At 39.3% G+C, this 24,089-nt stretch overlaps 2 protein-coding genes across 3 annotated transcripts; both read right to left on the bottom strand.

Annotated features, from left to right (window-relative positions):
* Positions 1 to 303: 303 nt before the first annotated feature.
* Positions 304 to 8,232, bottom strand: LOC146631659 (cadherin-like protein 26). Of its 2 annotated transcripts, none has more exons than XM_085353842.1 (21): positions 8,178 to 8,232; positions 7,641 to 7,763; positions 7,135 to 7,284; positions 6,578 to 6,731; positions 5,680 to 5,843; positions 5,192 to 5,323; positions 3,987 to 4,169; positions 3,518 to 3,834; positions 3,291 to 3,433; positions 2,996 to 3,220; positions 2,673 to 2,894; positions 2,454 to 2,575; positions 2,209 to 2,373; positions 2,030 to 2,116; positions 1,897 to 1,944; positions 1,735 to 1,818; positions 1,385 to 1,588; positions 1,207 to 1,278; positions 1,079 to 1,126; positions 912 to 998; positions 304 to 822 (listed from the first exon to the last, which is right to left on the bottom strand). In XM_085353842.1, exons 1-21 carry the CDS (start codon positions 8,196 to 8,198, stop codon positions 604 to 606), a joined length of 2,970 nt encoding a protein of 989 aa, XP_085209968.1. In that variant the 5' UTR covers positions 8,199 to 8,232; the 3' UTR covers positions 304 to 603. The 2 variants fall into 2 exon arrangements, with proteins under 2 accessions (XP_085209968.1, XP_085209966.1); XM_085353840.1 differs by having other exon boundaries at positions 304 to 825.
* Positions 8,233 to 16,492: 8,260 nt separating this feature from the next.
* Positions 16,493 to 22,154, bottom strand: cdh27 (cadherin 27). The gene is made up of 17 exons (XM_085354829.1): positions 22,134 to 22,154; positions 21,592 to 21,714; positions 21,054 to 21,203; positions 20,557 to 20,698; positions 20,299 to 20,462; positions 19,833 to 19,964; positions 19,136 to 19,318; positions 18,611 to 18,927; positions 18,384 to 18,526; positions 18,089 to 18,313; positions 17,766 to 17,987; positions 17,547 to 17,668; positions 17,302 to 17,466; positions 17,123 to 17,209; positions 16,990 to 17,037; positions 16,821 to 16,911; positions 16,493 to 16,713 (listed from the first exon to the last, which is right to left on the bottom strand). The coding sequence occupies exons 1-17, from the start codon at positions 22,152 to 22,154 to the stop codon at positions 16,493 to 16,495; spliced, it is 2,556 nt and encodes an 851-aa protein (XP_085210955.1).
* Positions 22,155 to 24,089: the final 1,935 nt, after the last annotated feature.

Here is a 24,089-nt window from a genome sequence, read left to right on the forward strand (position 1 = left end):
CCTTTTGTTAAACTGTTGTACATACTGTAGTTTTTGACTTGTTTAAGAGGAACCTCCTTGAGTTCAAACCTCTGCAACAGCACTCAGTGAAGATTTTTGTTTTGTTTTTTGTTTATCCCAAATGCAAATTTGTATTTTGGATCCTTACATGAAATGGGAGAGCAGTTTCTTTTAATCCAGCAACTGTGCACTTAAAAAAAAAAAAAAAAAAGCAATATTGTTACTTAGTTTGAAACATGCGATGTGGAATTTGTGGGGTTTTTTTTTTTTTTTTTTTTGTATAAAGTTACACATACTTGGCTGTTCAAATGTAATCCAAATGGGTTCTGAAGACAGGTTTGTCAAAATGGACAACTGTACTTTTGTGGTTTGTTTTGGCTTTTGCTTGTTTTGGGTTTGTTTTTTTTTTTTTTCTTTTTTCTTTCCCCAGTTTGATATAAAAACTGAAGACGCATGTGGCACAGTAATAAATATGTGATTAACAATATGGCTCTCTTGTAGCATTTCTCCTGCAGAAGTTGTCGCCACAAACCCTTTAGTCTCTCCTCCTAATAGAATATAGGAATTGAATGTTCTTCCTCACACTTGGAGCAGAAATGTTTACTACATGTCGTAATATCTTGAGTCCTGTCGTTGTGTTGGGCTGCAAATAGAAGTGAGTTGGTGGCACTTTGGGCCCAGATCTTCCAGTGTGTCCTGATATGAACCACCTTCAGAAATACTGATCCTATTCAGCTCTGAGATGGCATCGGAGTCCCCCTCCTGTGCGTCGATGTGAAGGTCTCTGTCGAAGTCCCCTTTTTTCTCTGGGAGTGAGGTTGTCTTCTGTAAAAGGTGGCACATGCAAATGTGCCAGCAGTGATTATTTTTATTTTTAAATAATGCAGCATAATGGACTAAAGACTACCAACCTGACGAACTGGCATGAGTTCAATGGACTCCGTAGCACAGCTCATGTTTTGTGATTGGAGGACGTTCATGTTGCCCATATCATCAAACTGCATAAAGAAAGTTCACACATTTCTTCATCTCTGATTTCAAAGTAAAAGATTACAAACACAAATCTCTGGTGTTCTACCTGATGGCTGCTGTCATAGCCAGTGGTTATTGGAGAATTCCTGTCTGACTGAAATTTGAAAAAGAAACCATTTAATATTTTAAGATCCATTTGTAAGACATCCTTGATCTTCTATGGGTGTGTACAACCTGGTTCTGAGGGTAGCTGTGTTGGTAGGACAGGCTTTCTCTTCTTAAATTCTCACATGGTGAGTGGATTTCCTGTTGGGAAAGGGTGACAAGACCAGGAGGTGCTCTATAGAGGAATCTGTTCACACTTTGAGGGATGCATTTACAAAAGTGCATGCTCCATGGAAGAATGACCTACCTTAGGTTGTGAGTCCTTGGCTGTCATGCATATAGAAGCCAGTTGGTGAAACTTTGGACCCAGATCTTCCAGTGTGTCCTGAAATGAGCCCTCTTCAGAAATACTGATTGCCTCCAGCTCTGGGATGGTGTCTGAGTCTAGCTCTGAATAGATGTGAAGCTCATCGTCTAGCAAGTCCCCTTCTTTCTCCCGCAGAGAGGTTAGCTTTTGTAAAAAGCGGAACATGTCAAAAGCAAATACAAATATGCCTGAAGTGATTTGTTTTTTAATGGTACATGCTCATACATTTTTATTAATTTTTTTTAAATAATGCAGCATAGGAGATGTGACATACTTAAGAGACTACCAACCTGATGAACCTGCATGTCATTAGACTCCGTAGCACAGCTCACGGTTTGTGTTTGGAGGACGTTCATATTGCTCATGTCTTCAAACTGCACACAAAAGGTTCACATTTCTTTATCTCTGATTTCAAAGTGAAAGATTACAAACACAAATCTCTGGTGTTCTACCTGATGGCTGCTGTCAAAGCCAGTGGTTATTGGAGAATTCCAGTTTGACTGAGATTTAAAGAACAAAAATATATAGTTATTATTTTAAGATCCATTTGTAAGTCATCCTCAATCTTCTGTGGGTGTGTACAACCTGGTTCCCAGTGTAGCTGTATTGGCTGTATTGGCTTTCTCTTCTGAAATCCCCAAAGCGTGGGTGGATGGACCTCTGTGTAAAATCCTGTTCAAAAGGATGACAAGAGCAGGAGGTGATCTATAGAGGATTCTGAGATGCTTTTACAAAAGTACATGCTCCATGGAAGAATGACCTACCCTAGCTTGTGAGCGTAAACTCCGAAAACTGCCAAAAGTCTGAACTTCATTCATACCCACCCTTGCTGAATATCTCCCATTTCTCATCCCATTCAGTGGAATATGGAAATTAGATTGATTATATTGCTCCATACAAACTGGTTCTTCCATAATAGTGACAGGAATCTAAAGAAAAAGAAATGGTTTAATGATATTTCCCTTAAAATGGGTCATTGGCATGGATGCAAATGTTTCTAAACAGTGACCTCGCAGTTGTCTCCTGGTGCCTCAGTGTTTGATTGGAGGAGGATTCCTCCTGAACAATCTTCAGGCTCCATAGTGATAAACTCTCTTTTGGACGAGATGCTGAGAGCCAGCAGCAGCAGAACTGTCAAAGAGTAAAATAAAACTTATACTGGGTTCTTAGAGATGTTACCACACATATCACAGTTCTCCTACACTAAAGTAAACGGTGTGTTTCTTACACAGAAGAAGTAAGAGTGAACAAATTATTATGCATAAAGCATAAGGGCCAATGTTTATTTCAGATTTCTGGCGAATTCGACAGTTTGGTGTCAAAGTGCAGCCACATGCAGTCACACTGAGGTTGTAAACTTTAAATGCTCCCTGCATGTCGGAGATCTTTAGATGAATTGTGTGTTGACCATAGGACACACCGGGCTCCTTCACCAGACCAGCTGTGTAACCTTGAAGAAAAGATCAGGAAATGATAGGATACTTTAGGAGTTCTGGCTTTTGTGCTTGTTTTTCTGTAATATGTCACTAAATACATGAAGGATGTTTCTACCATAACCAGGATTCAGTCTCCATTTTCCTTCAACATTTCCCAACAGTTCAAAAGTGAAAGGCCCTCCATAAGGGGCTTCATCTGGGTCAAAGGCCTCGATGTTGGTGGTTGTGGGGGCATCAGACACACACACATCCAGGCTGTCCACTGTTAGCTGTGGCACATTGTCATTCTGGTCCCACACATGGATATGTAGTGTAGCTGTTCCTGTCATTGGTGGTATACCTGTCCAAGATGCAAGAAATGTAGTACAAAAAAAGCTGTTTGTGTTTTAAAAGTCAGAGTGTGTGTTTACCTTTGTCAACTGCATACACTAAGATGGTGTAGGTGCCGTTAACAACGTGTGGAGATTCTCTGTCGGGCGTCTTTATCATTGTGATGTTTCCTGTGAGGGGATCCACCGTCACCCAGCCAGCAGGATCATTTCCTACCTTGTACCTGTGGACAGATTCAGTGCACTTAGACAGAACTGAACAGCTTCAGATCAACGTTCAGAAATGTTTAATCAAATAAATCGCTTACACAAACTCTTTGGAATAACTGGAGTCAGGATCCACAGCTGTCACTTTATCCACCCAGGTTCCAGCGGGTACGTTCTCCATCACCACGACCTCTTTCACCGTCATGCTGAATTTAGGAGGGTCATTGGTATCCTCCACATCAATGGTGACTTTCACAGACTGAGGTTCAGCTGCACCAGAGGGATCATGGCCTTTAATGGTGTCAACTTTCCAGAGGCCTGAGGGCGTCCTCTCTTTTACTTCACAGGAGTAATACGGTGCCTCGTTTTCCACTGAGATCAGCAGCTCCCTCTGCGCCCCATTCTCAAAGTCTAAAGGCTGAAATTATACAACAGTGTTGCAAAATCAGTAAAAAAAAATTTGTGAAATTCAAAAAATATTGTCAGCATCATTATATAAGAGGATAATAAATTTTTTAAAAAGCTGTGGGTGTCATTGTAATGTATAGCATGCAGTCAAACACCACTTACTTCAACTACTGTCAGGATCCCATCATTAGTCTCTAAGTCTGTTAGTATCTTGAAGTTCTCTCTCTCGTCACCATGTATGGTGTACCTGGCTCTCCATGCAGAGGTGTGGGGGGTGTCTTTGTCTGTCACGTGCAGCCTCAGAGGAGAGACCCCAGTCTCAAGCTCCTTCACTTTACCAGCGCCCTGTAGTTTGAATACAGAGTGTATAAACCTGTAGAAGAATTTCCCATTGCTAATACACAATTTTAAGTATACATTTTTTCTTATGTGTCTGTTATAATTTATGCAATTATAGAGTCAGTGTGGTCTATTCACAAGCAGATATGATTTTATAAAATAATGATTTGGTGGTTATGTAAAGTATGGAGCAAGCCAACTACACAATTTTATTAAAGTAATACTGTGTAAAACTGTGATTGCTTGATGTTAGTAGATTGCAGTCACTTAAGTTCTGTTTTATTATCCTTCCCAATTCAAGTCCATAATCATTAAATTTAGTCCAGCAACTTTCTCCTTCCCTTTGGAGCAGATCTGAATACACCCCAGAGTTTTTCCATATCTGTGGAAGGCTGTGAGTTCACAGTTTAGCTTAGATGTCGATGTTGGGTAAGAGTTCCATATGAGTTAGTGAGAAGAGAAGCTCTCTTCTGTCCAATGACAGCCAGGCTGAGGTGAAATGTTCAGATACGCTGGTGTTTTCTGTCGCTAAGTGATGCTATTAGCATTCATTAGCTACTGTTAGCAGCGTTAGTGAAACTTTCTTTAAAGTGAATGTAACTTGTACTCTGACACTTAGTGAATAAAGTCTCATATGATGTGAAAATGCACTCAAACTGTTTATTAGAGGGAAACTGAGTGAGCTTTCACAGCTTTCACAATAAGCAAATCTGCTTCTATGCATTTTAATGGATTAAATATGAGTTTATGAGAAAGTATTAATTTGGCATAAATAGACAATAATCTATATATTAATGAGAATAATATCATTTTTTTCTATTATAAAACATAAAAAATTACTGACTGCACCTTTAAAACGTAAACTCATTGTGAATGCAGTATAAATATGAGTTTATATTTATGTTTGACGAACCACCAGGGTGTCTTGCCTTCTATTCTGTATACACTACACATAGGTATCAGGTTACAGGTGTGAAACTCCTGAAACTGGTGCTGTTTGGAGTTTGCAACACCAACTGACTGCCTACCGTTTGACCGCTGATGACTGGAAGGTGGTTGTTGCCATCCCGTACATGAATTACAACAGTGGTTGAACTGGACAGGCTGACTACTTCACCGTGGTCTTTGGCCTCCACCGTTAATGTAAACTTCTCAGCCACCTTAACAAAAGCAAATGGAGAGTTTTACATTAATAGGCTAATAGCATAACAATGTATTCATAGGATACATAGATCATAGTGTATCCTAGACAGTGGCTCCTACAGTAGTTAGACCATTATGCACAAAGCTTACGGTTTTTTTGTATTACACGAATGGGGTTTTTTTATAATAAGGAAACATTTGTAACCTTTGTGATATTTGCAAAGAATCTGTTGCTGCTCAAAGTGAGCATGCGCATCTGCATAAATAGCTCCGTAAGTTTTACTTACTCAAGTAAAGAACTAGCCAAATCGTTCTCCTTACTCATCTTTAAAATGTTTCGTGCTCCTGACATATCAACAAAAGAGTCTCTTACCTCATGATTTAAACATCCTTTGAATGAAATGTATCCAGACTCATCAACGAAGACTTCAGTGTCTCTAACAATTGGAGACACAGATTTGATTTCATAGTGGAAGGTTGAGTTTAGTGTTCCGCTCTCGTCTATGTCAGTAGCGTGCACTTTCAAAAGATTGGAGCCTGTCGGGAAATAAACAGTTAAGGAGCATATGTAATACTCAGTGTTTAATTCAATTCAAAGGAAGAAGCACACACACACAGACACACACACACACAGGGCTAGATAGATAAACACACAGACATGACTCACACAGACACAGTGGGGGAAATAATTATTTGATCCCCTGCTGCTAATTTAACTTTGCTCACTACATTAGAAATGAAGAGCCTCTTTTCATTTCTAATGTAGTTTTATTTTAGTGGAAAGAGACAGAATATCTACCAAAAATCCAGAAAAAACACATCACATTAAAAGTTGTAGGCACACAGATTCCAATCAATCAATCAATTACAGATCCTCCTAATCTCAGCCTGCTATGTATATGAAGTACACCTATCCTCAGAGTCATTTTCTTTCATTCCAACCTCTCCACCACCACAGGCAAGACCAAAGAGCTGTCAAAGGATATCGAGACAAGAATGGGCTTGTAGTCCACTCTTGCCCCATGGAGGTGGGCTGGAATGGACTACAAGCCCATTCATGTCCCCGACACCTTGTTGAGATGGTAACAAGTGGTGATGCAATTGTTCAGCAATGGAAGCAGTAAAAAAACGACGTGCCATTCTGTCTCTCACCATTAAAATGAAACTATGATAAAAAAAATGTATTCATTTGTAAGTGAGCCAACTTACAGAACTAGCGGGGATCAAATAATTATATGTACATATATATTATTTTTATTTATTTTTTTTACCTTGTGTGTTTTCCTGATCAACAGTAGTCTCATACAGAGTATTCTCAAAGCGTGGTGGGTTGTCATTGATGTCCTTTATGAAAATCTCAAGTCGTAACCTGGTAACCTGTCTGGTGTCAGTTGACACGTCCATCTTTCTGGCCTCACATATTAGCTAGACATCAAATGATACCATGAAGACTTAGTTACAATAGAAAATAAATAGTAAATATTGTGATCTATGACATGGAAAGATTATCATTAAGTGGTAAAGTTCTGTGACAAGAAGTTAAAATAATTTTTAAAGATTTTTTTTCAGCCTTTTTTATGCAACCAAAGTAACAAAATTTGACATTTCTAGTATGAAATCAGGTAAAGCTTCTGACAATATGCTGACAGAAACGTAAAGTGTAAAAACTGTTGGTTGACAATAAGCATGAGCATGCTTAATATGCACTCTCATTAATAGTAACTACTCCACAATAACAGGTGTTCACTGTCACTATGAATAATTTGTACATGAACAGAAAGACTGTGGGATCACTACATGTTGGCGTTTAGCGAGTGTTGATTCTAACCTCAAGTTTTTGCCACTCCTCATAGTCCACAGCCTTGTGGACGTACAACATGCCAGACTCTTTGTCAATGGAGATGACTCCCATCGGCACCTCATCCACCCCTTCTCCATAGAGTTGGAAGGTTAGTCGATTTTGCCTATCAATATTCACCTACAACACAACAGCAAATGTTTGCATACGTAAACGTCCGTTTTGTGATTTTAAATGATTTTATTGCTATGAACCTGGGCATGGTTAAATAAAGAAACGTGCAAGTATCAAAGGAATGCAGGTGTTAAATCAGCTTTAATCAATTAACTGATTATTTTTGCATTATTAGTATTAGTTTTTTGGTAGCTACATTAAAAAAGTTCACCTTAAAATTAAATTCACTGTGCATTTATATTCCACAAAAAGTACATTTGAAACGTAAAAACCTATACATAAAAGTTTGTTTTTTTCTGTCATTTTAAAGTCTTTCAGTTTATGAAATTTGGAAATGGACACTTTCCGGTTAAATTTCTCACCTTGCCCAACTCATATGGGAATGGCCCTGGATAACCCTCCTCAAGCTCAAACGAGTCAGTAGTCCATTCCCTCCTGTGACGGCTCAGCAGCTCTGAGCTTCTAGCACCTGATAAACAATAAACCTGGAGGGCAAACAGTCAGTCAAAGCAGGAATGTTAGGGGATGGGCTTACGGTGAAGTTATAATTTATGCGTCTGGGGTAATGAACTTCTTAAAAGCTCACTGATGCATAGTTGGTAAACCAGTTTTGATAAGGTGCGCACACACGCATTTCTGCAGATATGCAAAGGCTTTCCGAGTATAGCGTGATAAGAGAAATGAACCTGTTCAAAAGGAAGTCCCAGATTTGTATCGCTGAAAACAAAACATTAACTCCATTTTAGGCAATTTCAGAAAACGTTTTCAAGAATTTTGCCTTTCGTAGCCATGTGATACGACAGATGAAGAGATCCATTAGGGCACGCAGTATTTGCGCACATAATTAGCATGTCTGACAAAGGAAAAGTCAAAGGAATACAAAAGTAATTGCTACGTACCAATAAAAAGAAGTAGCGCATGACCTTTGTTCACTGCAGTCAGCTCAGAGTGAGTAAGGACTGACTTCAGTCAGCAAGCCCAGCCTTCTTTCCACACCCACATATGCAACCGTAAAATCCTGTTTTTGTACGCGCGTGTGTGCGCGCACGCGTGTTTCTATGTTTGTGTGTGTCTGTTTACCTGCCTTTCCATGGAACCAGCTGTGACTGACAGCTGGAAATCAAAATAGGACAAACTCAGTCTAACGAATAGAAGCCGTGTTTTGTGCCTTTAGTTCCTTGACTGCTTTAGTTTGACGATAGGTTTGTTATGTGTGCTTTGTATTTAGTTCTACCTTCCTACTCTCATGGTCTGTGTTTAGCCGTCCTCCCACCTGTGTCCTCTTCCCTTGTTATATGGTGTGTTTTTGTCTCATTTTCCACTTGTCCGTTGTCCCATGCTCCCTCATGTCTGTGCTTCTGCTTGTTCTGTGTGTTTTGTAGAAGTTTCATTGTGTTGGATTCTTTGTTTGTAACCTGCAGTTATTTTGTAAGAGCTCATCATTAAAGCTGCTTTTTGAGATTAAGTCTTGTTTATACTGTGCATGCATTTTGGGTCCATCTCCTTCCTGCCAATTAGCGATCCTCGACAAAAAGCAAAAACAAAAGAGTTTGTACAATGCTAAACAGCTTGAAAGTCAATATTTGTTATGACCACTTTTATTTTTCAACAGAGTCTAGTTAAGATTTCTTGTAATTTTTTTTTTTTACTAGTCCTCAGGAATAGTTCTCCAGGCTTCTTGAAGATTATTCAAAGCTCTTCTTTCAATGTTGTTTTTCTCTCTGTCAAGATGATGCCGCACTCCTTCAATAATGCTGGGCTGTAGGGAGGCCAATCCATGACTAACAGTGGAAATTTTTATTAAACCTGACAACTGGTAGTCATGTGGGTTCCGGAGCTCTACAGACTTCTAGCCTTCCACAGTTACTCCTGTGGAGAAATGTGTAGTGAACTCCACCACCACAGGCCAATACTTAGGGTGTGGACTTGAACTTGTGCCAAGCTGCTTTGCCTGGGTGGATTTCTGGCTGCCGGGCTGAGGTCCCGATACATCAATGTATTTTAATTTGTTTTAGACTGATGTACTTTGACAGGGAAGAGCTGAAGCTTATTTTGACGGCTGTCGATATTGTTGTTTTGTTTATGTGTTTTATTTTACTGTCTCAGTAGGCACCTCATGTATTTATTGTATTTTAGAGTGGTTTACCCTTTTTATATATATATTGTTGCAGACAGTGAAGGCGCTGCATGGAAAACTAATCGTTTTTTTCTTTCCGATTTTTGCATGCACCGTGGTGAGCTTGAGTGGAGACGGCACAGAATATTTTATTTTTTATAGTGTTTTGTCCGGTTGGGGTTCAGGGTGAGTTGCCGTCCCTTTTAAACGTGTGTCATATGTTGATTTGTGTTTAACAGGTTCCCCACAGCGCTTATCCTGTCCCCCACGTACAATCATACAATTTTAAAGTTTTAACCGTATTTAATGAAGTAAAGCTTTTAATTGTTTTATACGGAAGAGGATTAGGGCCACTGGAAAAAAAACAAAACAATTCTGACTTTTTTCCTCAGAATTCTGACTTTTTTCTCAGAATTCTGACTTTTTTCTCAGAATTCTGATTTTAATCTCAGAATTCTGACTTTTTTCAGAATTCTGAGAAAAAAAGTCAGAATTCTGACTTTTTTCTCATAATTCTGACTTTTTTCTCATAATTCTGACTTTTTTCTCAGAATTCTGATTTTAATCTCAGAATTCTGACTTTTTTCAGAATTCTGAGAAAAAAAGTCAGAATTCTGACTTTTTTCTCATAATTCTGACTTTTTTCTCATAATTCTGACTTTTTTCTCAGAATTCTGATTTTAATCTCAGAATTCTGACTTTTTTCAGAATTCTGAGAAAAAAAGTCAGAATTCTGACTTTTTTCTCATAATTCTGACTTTTTTCTCATAATTCTGACTTTTTTCTCAGAATTCTGATTTTAATCTCAGAATTCTGACTTTTTTCAGAATTCTGAGAAAAAAGTCAGAATTCTGAGATTAAAGTCAGAATTCTTTCCTTTTTTTCCCCAGTGGCCCTAATCCTCTTCCGTAGTTTTAGGTGCTACTATTACATGTTTACTTTTATTTTGTGTTAACATTAAACCCATTTTAACTGACTGTATGGCTACAGCTCTGTCCTATTGAAGTAGGTACCTACCATGGGTCACACTGTGATTATTAAGACAAATGTGATAAGCATTTTGGCATGTGTGATGAGATGCTGCATATATTTTATCACACTGTGGTGGGCAGTGCTCTCTATTATACTGTGGTGTTTTGGTGGTGCAGCCCGACAGACAAACACTTCTACAACACCACTAGAGACACATGAATGAAATGCAGTGTCATTAAAAACACTTGATTTTTTTCCATATTCTTCAATGATCTTTATTTAAAAATGTAATATATTTACATGTGAATAAACTTTTAAGGATTACACTGACTGATGGATGAGTGGGCAATGAATGCTTTCTCATCCTTCTGTCATGCTCCATAGAGTGTCTGAGGGGGTTTTCCACTTGGTATCGGGATTCTGTGTCCACCTTCAGAGGTGGAGTTTCCAGCGTCTCACCTGGGCCTCATCTGCAAACAATCAGCAGGAGGGCTTTTTAAACCAGCGCTGTCTGCTACTCCTCGCCAGTATGTTCTGCTATCTACAGTGGTAACTAGGCTCCACCTCTGCTCCAATTCTGGCTTCCCCATGTTTAACCTTGTTTTCCCTGTGTTTAGATCTCCTCTGACAACATATTCGTCCAGCAACTTCTTCTCCTCTGTTGCAGAATTCCCTTTGGATCGTTCCCATCACGACCCAGGTGATCAGTCTCTCCATAGCTTTTCCTCTGGTACCTGCTCTCTGCTGACACTCCATCTCTAGCCACATTCTCTATTCCTTCTCCTTAAATAAAGTCTTATAAATAGTTTAACCATGTGCTTTGAATTTGCATTTGGGTCTAAGCCTTCTATGGAGGGAATATCTCTTCACAGTAACATCTATTCAATTTTCTGTTCAATTCAATTTTATTTATACAGCGCCAAATCACAACAAAAGTCACCTCAAGGCGTTATATTCTAAGGTAGAGCCTACAATAATATTTACAAAGAAAGACCCAACAATCAAATGACCCCCTATGAGCAAGCACTTTGGCGACAGTGGGAAGGAAAAACTCATTTTTAACAGGAAGAAACCTCCAGCAGTACCACGGTCAGGGAGGGGCGGGCATCTGCTGCAACCGTTTGGGGTGAGAGAAGGAAGACAGGGTAAAAGACATGCTGTGGAAGAGAGACAGAGATTAATCACAAGTATTATTCAATACAGGGAGGTCTGTTAACACATTTCGAGTGAGAAAGGTGGATGAAAACGAAAAACGTGATGCATCACGGGAATCCCTCAGGAGTCTACGCCTTGCAGCATAACTAAGGGAGGATTCGGGTTCACATGAGTTGGCCATCAGCCTACTAAAAGGATACTGAAAAAACGTGTCGAAATAGTGTTAGTTGTCAGCACTTGTGCTGGTGGACTCAGAAATTTGCAAACGCAAGTATTCCTCTTCTGCCTCAAAATCCTCTCGGGACCACTTCCTCGAGCCTCCAGTTTCATGGTTGTCAAGCTCTTCAAGTTCATCCCCAAAAATGTTCATCACGACTGGTCTCAGAGTGAGCATGCACAGTTGAGCTTGTCCCTGAATCAGAGTTTGCAAGCCTGAGTGTTTTGCTGTTCTCTTCTTCATCTACACTCTCTGGGCTTTTTCGTGGATCCACCAGGCAGTGGTTCTTCTTTTATTACCTGCTGATTGATGTCCTCATCAGCAATATTACCAACATGAGAACAACCCTCGCTATCAGTGTCACAGTCAGAAATGAAGTCAGAGTCATCATCAGAAAACTCCTCGCACCATCTGATTCTTTTGTTCTTCATCCATCTCTCTAAACCTCCTCCTGGATACACCTGGCTGAGGGTCCTCTTCTGGGATGTACTGGTGAACATCCACACAGTCTTCAAATGCCTCATCAGAATCATCATTTTCAATGACAACAACAACAACAGCATTTTGGCTGGTGTAGACTCACAACTTTGGAATGGACAAAATGCATACAGCATAAATAAAACTAATTAAAACAATTCTTTTTATTCAAAACCGACGTCAGGATTTGGGTTGTGAGAGCGTCTGTGTTGAATGGAGAAGCTACATCCCATGTTCACTCTGATGCCTCTGTCTTTCTAAATGGAGGGACATAAACTGTGTGTGTATATGTAAGCGTGTAAAAACTGCAGATACTAAGAATAACAGCAACCGTATTTTGTCTATATCCGCCATTGTAGAAATTTATCTCATGTAAACAATAACGTGACCACAGCGTGATGTCAAAAACGGCACACACATACTCAGACGTTGCCTGAGTAAATCTCGTCCACACCTAAACGCAAAAATGTAGTTTTCAAAAATCTCCACCCTGGCAAGAGTTTTTAAAAATGTCACCTTTCAGTGACCCAAAATGCAGTTTACGTGTGGACGAAAGGCCCAAATGCATAGAAAAAGCTGCATTTTGAAAAATACCCGTGTACATGTGGACGTACTCAGTTTCGCAAAAAATCTCTCAGAAATTCTAATAGTTTGTTTGAGAAAAAACTGAAATTTCAGCTTACTTTAGTTCTTGGATGGTAATAATATAAATTACACAGCAGTTAATCCTCAGGAGTAGAAATTTCACTAAATAGTCGTCTTCTTTCATATGGTTGCAGTGTCTCTTCAGATTTGTGTTGACATGCTGATGTTTTCATTCAAAAGATGTTTAAATGATGCAGTGATGTCCCTTAAGCATCATAGACTGCAGAATACATATAGATTCTTTTTACTTTTAAGTTGTATGCTCAGATTTTGATATCTTTTATATGGAGACAAAAAAAATACTTAAAACAATTAAAGAAAAATAAAGCAGTCAATGTGTTATTTAAATTTTTCATTTATTCTAATAGTTACTGTAAAATTCTCCACTAAGAGATTCATCTTGGACTTCTTGCGGGATTAAAGCTAAAAAATTAGTACACACACAACATATAATTCATTTCTTTATGCTTGTAAGGCAAAAATGAAGAGACTGCGCTGACAGTCAAAAGAGACGAAGAGGAACTCAGATACCAGCTATGCTGAAGTTTTCACAACATCACTTGAGTTTTGGAGGTAAAAAGCAAGCAAGGACCACGTCAGGGTGGAGTTTACAGATTATTTTTTCCACTATGAAGGTGCAGGTTGTGGGTAGTGAGATCATCTAATGTCATATAATCTTTAGCTTGAGATCCAGTATTCAAGGCAAGGCTGGATGGTCCATTTGGTAAAGTAAATCCGTTGGGCATCTTTCTTCGCCTTTAGACAATAATTCTGATGGCAAAAGAACCAAACGGGACAGGCAAAAAAAAAAGAACAAGGAAAAAGAAATAAAAAAGAGAGAGATCCATTATTCAGGTGCCCAGTGATCAAAAGTTGATAGCCAGAAGGGGGAGACATTGAGCTACAAAGTGAGCTGTGTAGGGTGTAGGTGAGGTTTTCTGTTCTGTTGTTGGGTTACCACTTCTTAGTTTCACTGCACTTCAGCATGTGACAGTTCACTATTAGCGATGTCTGATTGTCAAAGTATTGATTAATTTTGCTGGAATCCTTCACTTGCCCCTATTCCTTATTGTATCCCTCCATGTATTTTTTGACCACATTAATCTCACCTTCCTCTGTCTTTTTCTCACACTGCTGCTGGGACTACGGTCCCTCCTGCTGCATTTCACCATGCTTGAGCCCATGAGACCTGGTTACCACCACTTCTTCCACACTAAACTCTGTTCTAAAAGCTATGTAGGCAAACAGTCAAGGTAGGGCCTGATTGTTTTAATTGATTTGATTAAGCAATCCTTTGACTGTAATGAAAATGAACCACTTGCAAAAAATAAGCATCAAAATATTGATGAGCATATTTTCCTTTTAGCAAATTCCATTAACAAAACCCCCCAAATAATTTCTCTGAACACTCTTCCAACAACCACACCAACCCATCCCACTGTACCACTGCATTACATGTACTAAATCAGTACTCATCCAAAGATTGATATGCAAAGGAAAGCTGTCAGTCCTCTTATTAAAATGATTTTGTTTGAGATATCACATGACCCTATTTTCCTTCTTACTTTGCATCATTATAATAAAGCTGAAAGCTGAATCCATTTTAATTGTGAGCAAGTACAGAGCAGTAAAAATAAAATAAAAATAAAAACAACAGAAAAGATGCAGAAGCAGAAAACAAACAAAAACAAAAAACACCACGTGTAGAAAAAATAAGCCAAGAAACCAGAGCTGGTTAAAGGCACTCAGATGTTTGCATGTTAAATTTGTAACTCCTGGTATGTTATATGTCAGGGTGTGTGGCTGGTGGGAGGTGGACCCAATTTGGAAGACTCAGAAGAGAAAGAGTGAACTCAAAACCAAGTTTTATTTCTGGTAAATCACAGAAAAAAACCTACAACATACAACAACAATCACCAAAGTAAAACAGGAAGACAGACACAAATGAATGGGGACGTCATGGTTCTGGGTTGTTGACCCAGTGTTTTTGTTTTGGACGTATGAATCTTGTTTGTTTATTGTTTTGATCTTGAACAGTGGGTTATAGTTCTTAGATTAGTTTTCTTGTGCTTATGAGTTTTCTGATTATGTTGTTTATGCCTTGTGATTCAGGTTGATTGTAGGTTATCAGACTTCCTTTAGTGTTCCCTTTTCTGTCTTGTCTTCATGTTTATTTATCTCTGTGTCCCTCGATCTCCCTCTCTCTGTCTCCAAGTTCTTAGTGTTTCCAGATTTTCCAAGTGTTTTTCCAGCTTAGTTTTTCACGATTTGTTCCTTTTTCAGTTTGGTTTTCTTGGGCGACCGTGGTTCAGGGGGTTGGGACGCTCATCTGTAACCGGAAGGTTGCCGGTTCAATCCCCCAGCTCTCTCTGTCCTGGTCATTGTGTCCTTGGTCAAGACACTTTACCCTACCGCCTACTGGTGATGGCCAGAGGGGCTGATGGCAGCCTCGCTTCTGTCAGTCTGCCCCAGGGCAGCTGTGGCTACAACTGTGGTTTGCCTGCACCAGTGAGTGAATGAATAGTGGAATTGTAAAGCACTTTGGGTGCCTAGAAAAACGCTATATAAATACAATCCATTATTATTATTTTTGTAATGTTTGACAACCAGCCTTCTTTTCTCCGTGTGTCTGCATTTGGATTGTCCCCTCAGCTCCACATGCTGCCCGCAGATTGCGACAGGGGAGAGAAGACTAACTTTGCACATGAGACACAGGAGGACAAAACACAGACCTGAACAGAATACACTGAACACTATTTATACAAGAAGCACTGAGGCGGCTGGGAGATAAAGCAAAAATATAAACAATACAAATTATAATACCTCAAACACAAATGATCCTCAAAACCAAAACAGAAACCCTGAGTCCAAAACTCCATAACACCTTTAAAACTACCGGTAAAAACACATCTATCGTGGCCACAGATGCTCGAGATTCAACACAAAAGCAAGATCTCTTTTTTAAAAAAAAGACATGCTTTACCTATCATGACTAACTCCCAGTATGTATGTGGTGTAGGGAGTTTTAGGAGCTCTTCAAACCTGATTACTGTGGACACCACATAATCAATTCATTTTTATTTTGGCATTAGGCACAGCTCTGTGACAAAGACCCCACAACCTCCTTAATCTCCAGCCTCACCCCAAAAAATGCCTTTTTACGAGGACCACCTGGGCCAAATGCCACTGAGCAGAGAGCGCTCCCAAAAGTTGGTAGAGGTAGACTCTGAAGGGTTTCAATTTTCTTAAAACTGTTGTAAATACTGTAGTTTTCTACTTGTTTAAGGGGGACCACCTTGAGTTCCACCCTTTGCATGAGCACTCAGTGAAGATGATTTTTGGTTTTTTTTGTTTATCCCAAATGCAAATTAGCATTTTGGATCCTAACATGAAAGTGACGAACAATTATAATCCAGCAACTGTGCACTTTTGTTTTTCTTTCCTCATTTTGATATGAAAAATGAAGATGCATGTGGCACAGTTATTAAACACATGTGATTAACAATAAAGCTCTCTGGTAGTATATCTCATGCAGAAGTGGTTGCCACAAACCCTTTTTAATTAACCCCAAATCTGAATGGAATAAAGGGATTAAATGCCTTCTTCCTCACACTTGAAACAAAAAATGTTTGCTACGTAACAGGATATCCTGAGTACTGTATTTGTGTCGGGCTGCATATAGAAGCCAGTTGGTGAAACTTTGGACCCAGATCTTTCAGTGTGTCCTGAAATGAATCCTCTTCCAAAATGTTGATTGTCTCCAACGCTGAGTTGGTTTCTAAATTCCCCTCCACTGCATAGATGTGAAGCTCATCGTCTCCTAAGTCCACTTCTTTCTTCCAGAGTGAGTACACTTTCTGAAAATTTTGCAACACGTAAATTATTATTTTTTGAATCATACATGCTCATATGTTTTGAATAATGCAGCACAGGAGATGTAACTTACTGAAGAGATTAGGCACTGAAGCAGTTTAACCTGCATGTCATTAGACTCCGTAGCACAGCTCACGGTTTGTGTTTGGAGGACGTTCATATTGCTCATGTCTTCAAACTGCACACAAAAGGTTCACATTTCTTTATCTCTGATTTCAAAGTGAAAGATTACAAACACAAATCTCTGGTGTTCTACCTGATGGCTGCTGTCAAAGCCAGTGGTTATTGGAGAATTCCAGTTTGACTGAGATTTAAAGAACAAAAATATATAGTTATTATTTTAAGATCCATTTGTAAGTCATCCTCAATCTTCTGTGGGTGTGTACAACCTGGTTCCCAGTGTAGCTGTATTGGCTGTATTGGCTTTCTCTTCTGAAATCCCCAAAGCGTGGGTGGATGGACCTCTGTGTAAAATCCTGTTCAAAAGGATGACAAGAGCAGGAGGTGATCTATAGAGGATTCTGAGATGCTTTTACAAAAGTACATGCTCCATGGAAGAATGACCTACCCTAGCTTGTGAGCGTAAACTCCGAAAACTGCCAAAAGTCTGAACTTCATTCATACCCACCCTTGCTGAATATCTCCCATTTCTCATCCCATTCAGTGGAATATGGAAATTAGATTGATTATATTGCTCCATACAAACTGGTTCTTCCATAATAGTGTAAAGAATCTAAAGAAGGAGAAATGGTTTATTGATATTTCCCTTTAAATGGGTCATTGGCATGGATGCAAATGTTTCTAAACAGTGACCTCGCAGTTGTCTCCTGGTGCCTCAGTGTTTGATTGGAGGAGGATTCCTCCTGAACAATCTTCAGGCTCCATAGTAAAAAACTCTCTTTTGGACGAGATGCTGAGAGCCAGCAGCAGCAGAACTGTCAAAGAGTAAAATAAAACTTATGCTGGGTTCTTAGAGATGTTACCACACATATCACAGTTCTCCTACACTAAAGTAAACGGTGTGTTTCTTACACAGAAGAAGTAAGAGTGAACAAATTATTATGCATAAAGCATAAGGGCCAATGTTTATTTCAGATTTCTGGCGAATTCGACAGTTTGGTGTCAAAGTGCAGCCACATGCAGTCACACTGAGGTTGTAAACTTTAAATGCTCCCTGCATGTCGGAGATCTTTAGATGAATTGTGTGTTGACCATAGGACACACCGGGCTCCTTCACCAGACCAGCTGTGTAACCTTGAAGAAAAGATCAGGAAATGATAGGATACTTTAGGAGTTCTGGCTTTTGTGCTTGTTTTTCTGTAATATGTCACTAAATACATGAAGGATGTTTCTACCATAACCAGGATTCAGTCTCCATTTTCCTTCAACATTTCCCAACAGTTCAAAAGTGAAAGGCCCTCCATAAGGGGCTTCATCTGGGTCAAAGGCCTCGATGTTGGTGGTTGTGGGGGCATCAGACACACACACATCCAGGCTGTCCACTGTTAGCTGTGGCACATTGTCATTCTGGTCAGACACATGGATATGTAGTGTAGCTGTTCCTGTCATTGGTGGTATACCTGTCCAAGATGCAAGAAATGTAGTACAAAAAAAGCTGTTTGTGTTTTAAAAGTCAGAGTGTGTGTTTACCTTTGTCAACTGCATACACTAAGATGGTGTAGGTGCCGTTAACAACGTGTGGAGATTCTCTGTCGGGCGTCTTTATCATTGTGATGTTTCCTGTGAGGGGATCCACCGTCACCCAGCCAGCAGGATCATTTCCTACCTTGTACCTGTGGACAGATTCAGTGCACTTAGACAGAACTGAACAGCTTCAGATCAACGTTCAGAGATGTTTAATCAAATAAATCGCTTACACAAACTCTTTGGAATAACTGGAGTCAGGATCCACAGCTGTCACTTTATCCACCCAGGTTCCAGCGGGTACGTTCTCCATCACCACGACCTCTTTCACCGTCATGCTGAAATTAGGAGGGTCATTGGTATCCTCCACATCAATGGTGACTTTCACAGACTGAGGTTCAGCTGCACCAGAGGGATCATGGCCTTTAATGGTGTCAACTTTCCAGAGGCCTGAGGGCGTCCTCTCTTTTACTTCACAGGAGTAATACGGTGCCTCGTTTTCCACTGAGATCAACAGCTCCCTCTGCGCCCCATTCTCAAAGTCTAAAGGCTGAAATTATACAACAGAGTTGCAAAATCAGTAAATTTTTCTTTGTGAAATTCAGAAGCTATTTTCAGCATCATTATATAAGAGTATAATCTTTGTTAGCCCAAAAAGCAGGTTTGACAAATATATATTACAGACACGTTGAGAAAGTAGTTACAGAGAAACTGTGGGTGTCAATGTAATGCATGACATGTAGCCAACCTCCACTTACTTCAACTACTGTCAGGATCCCATCATTAGTCTCTAAGTCTGTTAGTATCTTGAAGTTCTCTCCCTCATCACCATGTATGGTGTACCTGGCTCTCCATCCCGAGGTGTTTGGGGTGTCTTTGTCTGTCACATGCAGCCTCACAGGAGAGACCCCAGTCTCAAGCTCTTTCACTTTACCAGTGCCCTGTGGTTTGAATACAGGGTGTATAAACCTGTAGAAGTACTCCCTGGTACTAGTACAAAACATGAAATGTATACAATTTCCTCATCTATGTTTATTGATATTACAATTTATGCAATCATGGATTCAGTGTGGTTGATTAAGTGTTTATATTCCTTGTAATTAGTTTGTGGCTTAGGCAGATATCATTCTATAAAATTATGATTTGGCAATTATATGAAATATGGACAAGTAATAACAACAACAATGTAACTGCATCCATGTTTTAGGCCTTAAACGCAGTATAAATGCAACTGAAATATGATATTATTTGCATATTTTATTCTTTCCACCTTTCACAATTTTTCAATTTACCTCAGTTTTCTTTTCTTATGTTTATATTTTGACTAATCAATGCCACATCACCATTGGGTCTTACCTTGTGTTCTGTATACACTACACATAGGTATCAGGTTACAGGTGTGAGACTGCTGAAACTGGTGCTGTTTGGAGTTTGCAACACCAACTGACTGCCTACCGTTTGACCACTGATGACTGGAAGGTGGTTGTTGCCATTCCCTACGTGAATTACAACAATGGTTGAACTGGACAGTTTGACTACTTCACCGTGGTCTTTGGCCTCCACCACTATTGTAAACTTTTCAGCCACCTTAATACAAGCAAATGGAGAGTTTCACATTAACAGACTAAAAGAAGAATAAAGAATTAATACTATTCTCTATATTTCCTCCCAAAGGAGTTGGACCACTTGTCACCAAATGTAGCTTACTGGCAATTTTATGTAGTACAGGAAGATAATTTGCTCATTGGAACAAAAGCACACATGAGAAAGCACTCAAAGCAAATATTCATATCTGCATAAATGCTTAGTTTTACTTTGTCTTATCAGTTACAGATCTAGCCAAACAGGAAATACCTCCGTTCTTCTTACTCATCTTTAAAGTGTTTTGTACTCCTGACATATCAACAAAAGAGTCTCTTACCTCATAATTTAAACATCCTTTGAATGAGATGTATCCAGACTCATCAATGACGAGTTCAGTGTCTCTAACATTTGGAGACACAGATTTGATTTCATAGTGGAAGGTTGAGTTTAGTGTTTCTCTCTCGTCTATGTCAGTAGCGTGCACTTTCAAAAGATTGGAGCCTGTCGGGAAATAATAACTCAAACTAACAATAATCACTGTGTAATTAAGTTCAAATCAAGGAGCATTTTTTGTTTGCTTGTTTGTTACTTTTACCTTGTGTTGATTCCTGAGGAAGGTTAATCTCATACAGATCCCTCTCAAAGCGTGGTGGATTGTCATTGATGTCCTTTATAGAAATCTGAATTCCTAACCTGGTGTCCATTGATATGTCCATTTTTCTGGCCTCAAATCTTAGCTAGACATCAAAAGATATCATGCAGAGTTAGTTACAGTATAAAGACAAACATGATAAATTGTTGGACATTGGGAATGTAGTGTGAAAAATCATAATACAAATATTTTTCAGTTCTCTCACAAGAAAATGTGCTTTAAAGATGTTTTAGTGTCAATATTTTACATATCGTGTATGAAATCAGGGAAAACCTCATATTTACAGAGGATAATACATAATCTGATTAGAACTCAAATTTTTTGTCCTGCAAACCTATTAACAGTGACGACTCCACAATAACAGATTTTTTCATGGTCACTGTGAACAGAAATTCTGCGGCATCGCTACATGTTGGAGTTTAACATGTGTCGATTCTAACCTCAAGTGTGTGCCACTTCTCATAGTCCACGGCCTTGTGGACGTTCAACATGCCAGAGTATTCGTCTATGGAGATGACTCCCATCGGCTCCTCGTCCACCCCTTGTCCATGCAGTTCAAAGTATATTTGATATTCCCTATCAACACTCACCTACAACACAACAGCAAATCTTCGTGAGGTCAGTTATGGTGGATACTACGGGTATTTTCTGGCAATTACATTAAAATGAAAGTTCCTCCCAAAATTTAATTGATTATTTTTGTATACTAAAAAAAGAAAGAGAGGACAAAATACACATTTGAAACACAAAACTGCTTGTACACTGTTAGTGGATTTTTCTTTTTTAAGCAACTGATCATAACTGGACAATGCTGTATGCTTATTTCCATTACATTCAAGCGATGTTCTACATTTCTACAGCTAATGTCATACAAAATGGGCAGCCAACACCAAGTCCAAAGTAAAAATATGTCATTCGAATTTGTCATTATTTATTTATGAAATTTGGAAATGGACATTTTCTGCTTGAATTTCTCACCTTGCCCAACTCATATGGGAATGGCCCTGGATGGCCCTCCTCAATCTCAAAGGAATCAATAATCCACGCCCTTCTGTGACGGCTCAACAGCTCTGAGTTTGCTGCACTTGACAAACAATAAACCTGAAAGACAAAGCAGGAATGTTAAGGTATGGCAAAAGGTTGTAGCTTTAATTTATGTACCTGCTTTGTTGGTAAACAGGTTTTGATAAGGTGAGCGCACACACATATTTCTATTGACATGCAAAGGCATTTAGCATGATAAGAAAAATGAAACCATTTCAAAGGAAGTCCCTGACTTTTATGGCTCATAACAAACCCTTAACTCCATTTTAAGCAATCTAAAAACTAAAAGAAAAATATATTTTGGAGGATTTTTTGTTGTTGTCTATAAGAAGATTTCAGATAACATCTGTCACGTGGCATCTCTCATCTGTCATTATGTGGCCATATGATAGATGACGAGATCGGCACACAAGATTTGCTCACATAATCAGCACATAGTTTTATAAGAAATAAAATGTAACAGAAATGTTACATACCAACAGGATGAAGCGGAGCATGGTTCTTGTTCAGTATATCCAGCTCAGAGTGAGTGAGGACAGACTTTTTCAGAGTAAAGAGACCCGGTCCTCTGCTTTCCACACCCACATACACAAGTGCAAAATACAGTCTGTGTGTGTGTGTGGTTTCATACCTGCCTTTCCATGGAAGAAGCCTCATAACCTTTAATACGTCACGAACGTTTTATAGTAACTGAACAATGCCAGCTTTGATCTTGCCTTTCAAATGCTTTATAGTTACTGACCCTCAGTGTGTATTCACTCAAAAATCATCACTCATGTGTGAAGAAGATATTATCTTCCCGCTTTTTCGGCATTTGATCCTGGGAATCGAACCAAAATTATAAAGTCTCTGCAAACTGTGATTGCTTCAGAATCCTTTAGTGATACACACCCCCGTCTGGTGATCGAGGATTCCCTGAAGTAGAGTTTTTAAAAAACTTGAAATATGTGAGACATTTAACCTCATGGCTTTGTGCCAAAGAGTCAAACACATACTTGGTGTTATTAAAACAGAACGTGACAACAATGATCACAAAAACTGGAAATAAAATGTGAATTAAATCTAGAACAAACTAGTCCTAGTCATGCCCTTGTGTTTCATCTCTGCTTTCCTGTTCCCATGTCCCCCTCCTTGTGTTTCATTCCATGTCTCCCCTGTCTGTCATGTGTGTTCTCGCCTGCCCGTCATGTCTCTCACCCTCTGTATCTCTTCTGTCTGTCTCATCCCCATGCCTGCTTCTTTCCTCCGGCCCCGTGTCAAACCGTGTGTCTTAGCATGTGTTTCAGTGTGAGTCCTGTTTTATTTTGACAGTTCAGTGTGTTTAGTTGTGCTTCCTCTGTGTCATTATGTCTATTCATCCAAGCTGTGTTCCACATGTGTTTCCACTTCGCTTGTATATATTCTGTGTTTTAGCCTTTGTTCATCGTCAGGTCATCTGCTTATCATGCTTATCAATAGTTCATGTTTCAGGTTTTCTTTCCCAAGTCCAGGTTTTCATGTTCCATGTTCTTAGTGTTCCCGTTTGCCCTTTGTTTTGCATGTTTTTCTCAGCCTCAATAAACGGCTCGTTTTTTTGTTCATTTCCTCCCTCGAGCGTCTTCCTTTTGGTCCACAGTATTAACACAAGGGCTGCCGCCACAGCCCTCTGACATGCTGAGGTTGGATCCAACTTTGAAACTAATCACATTGCACACTATTAACCTCTTAATCATGAAGAGGTCACATAAAATCAACGGTGCTGTACTGAATAAAGTGACAATTCACCACTCAGTGACAAAATATTTCTCCTACTGGAAACATCCAGATGTACAGAATCATCTTTTGGGGATTTTCCTACCTGGATGATTGAGCATTCACCAAGATATCTCACAGACGTATCATAAGGTACAGGTCAAAACCATTGGTATTCACTCTTTTTTGCTGGTAGATCCTACTGAGTTAACATCAGAGCTCATCATAGTACAGAAACAGCATTAGAGATGGTTATAAATGATCTTATTATCACCTCTGACAATGGATTCATCTCTGTTCTTGTTCTGCTGTTTGATACTATTGACTATAGACATTAGACATTAGAGCATGTCGTAGGAATTAAACGTACTACGCTGCAATGGTTTGAATCATATCTATCTAATATACTCCAATTTGTTCATGTAAATGGAGAGTCCTCTTCACACACAAAGGCTCCGTGCTAGAACCAATTCTGTTTACATCATACATGAGTTCTGCTCTCTACCTGAAACTCCTGAAGGAGAATGTACGGCCATCAGTTTATGCCCTGAAGGTCACGTGCACATAACTTCAGTTATGCAGCAGGACAATGATTCAAAACACAACAGCAAGTTCATATCCTAATGGCACAAAGAATGAAACAAAATCAAGGTTATGGTGTGGTCTGGTCAAAGTCCAGACTGAAAGCAGATTTAGAGGCT

This window comes from Diplotaxodon limnothrissa, linkage group LG5 (genome assembly GCF_057381915.1).
Source record: "Diplotaxodon limnothrissa isolate DT_005_m linkage group LG5, D_limnothrissa_male_GT1.1, whole genome shotgun sequence".
Lineage (NCBI taxonomy): Eukaryota > Metazoa > Chordata > Actinopteri > Cichliformes > Cichlidae > Diplotaxodon > Diplotaxodon limnothrissa.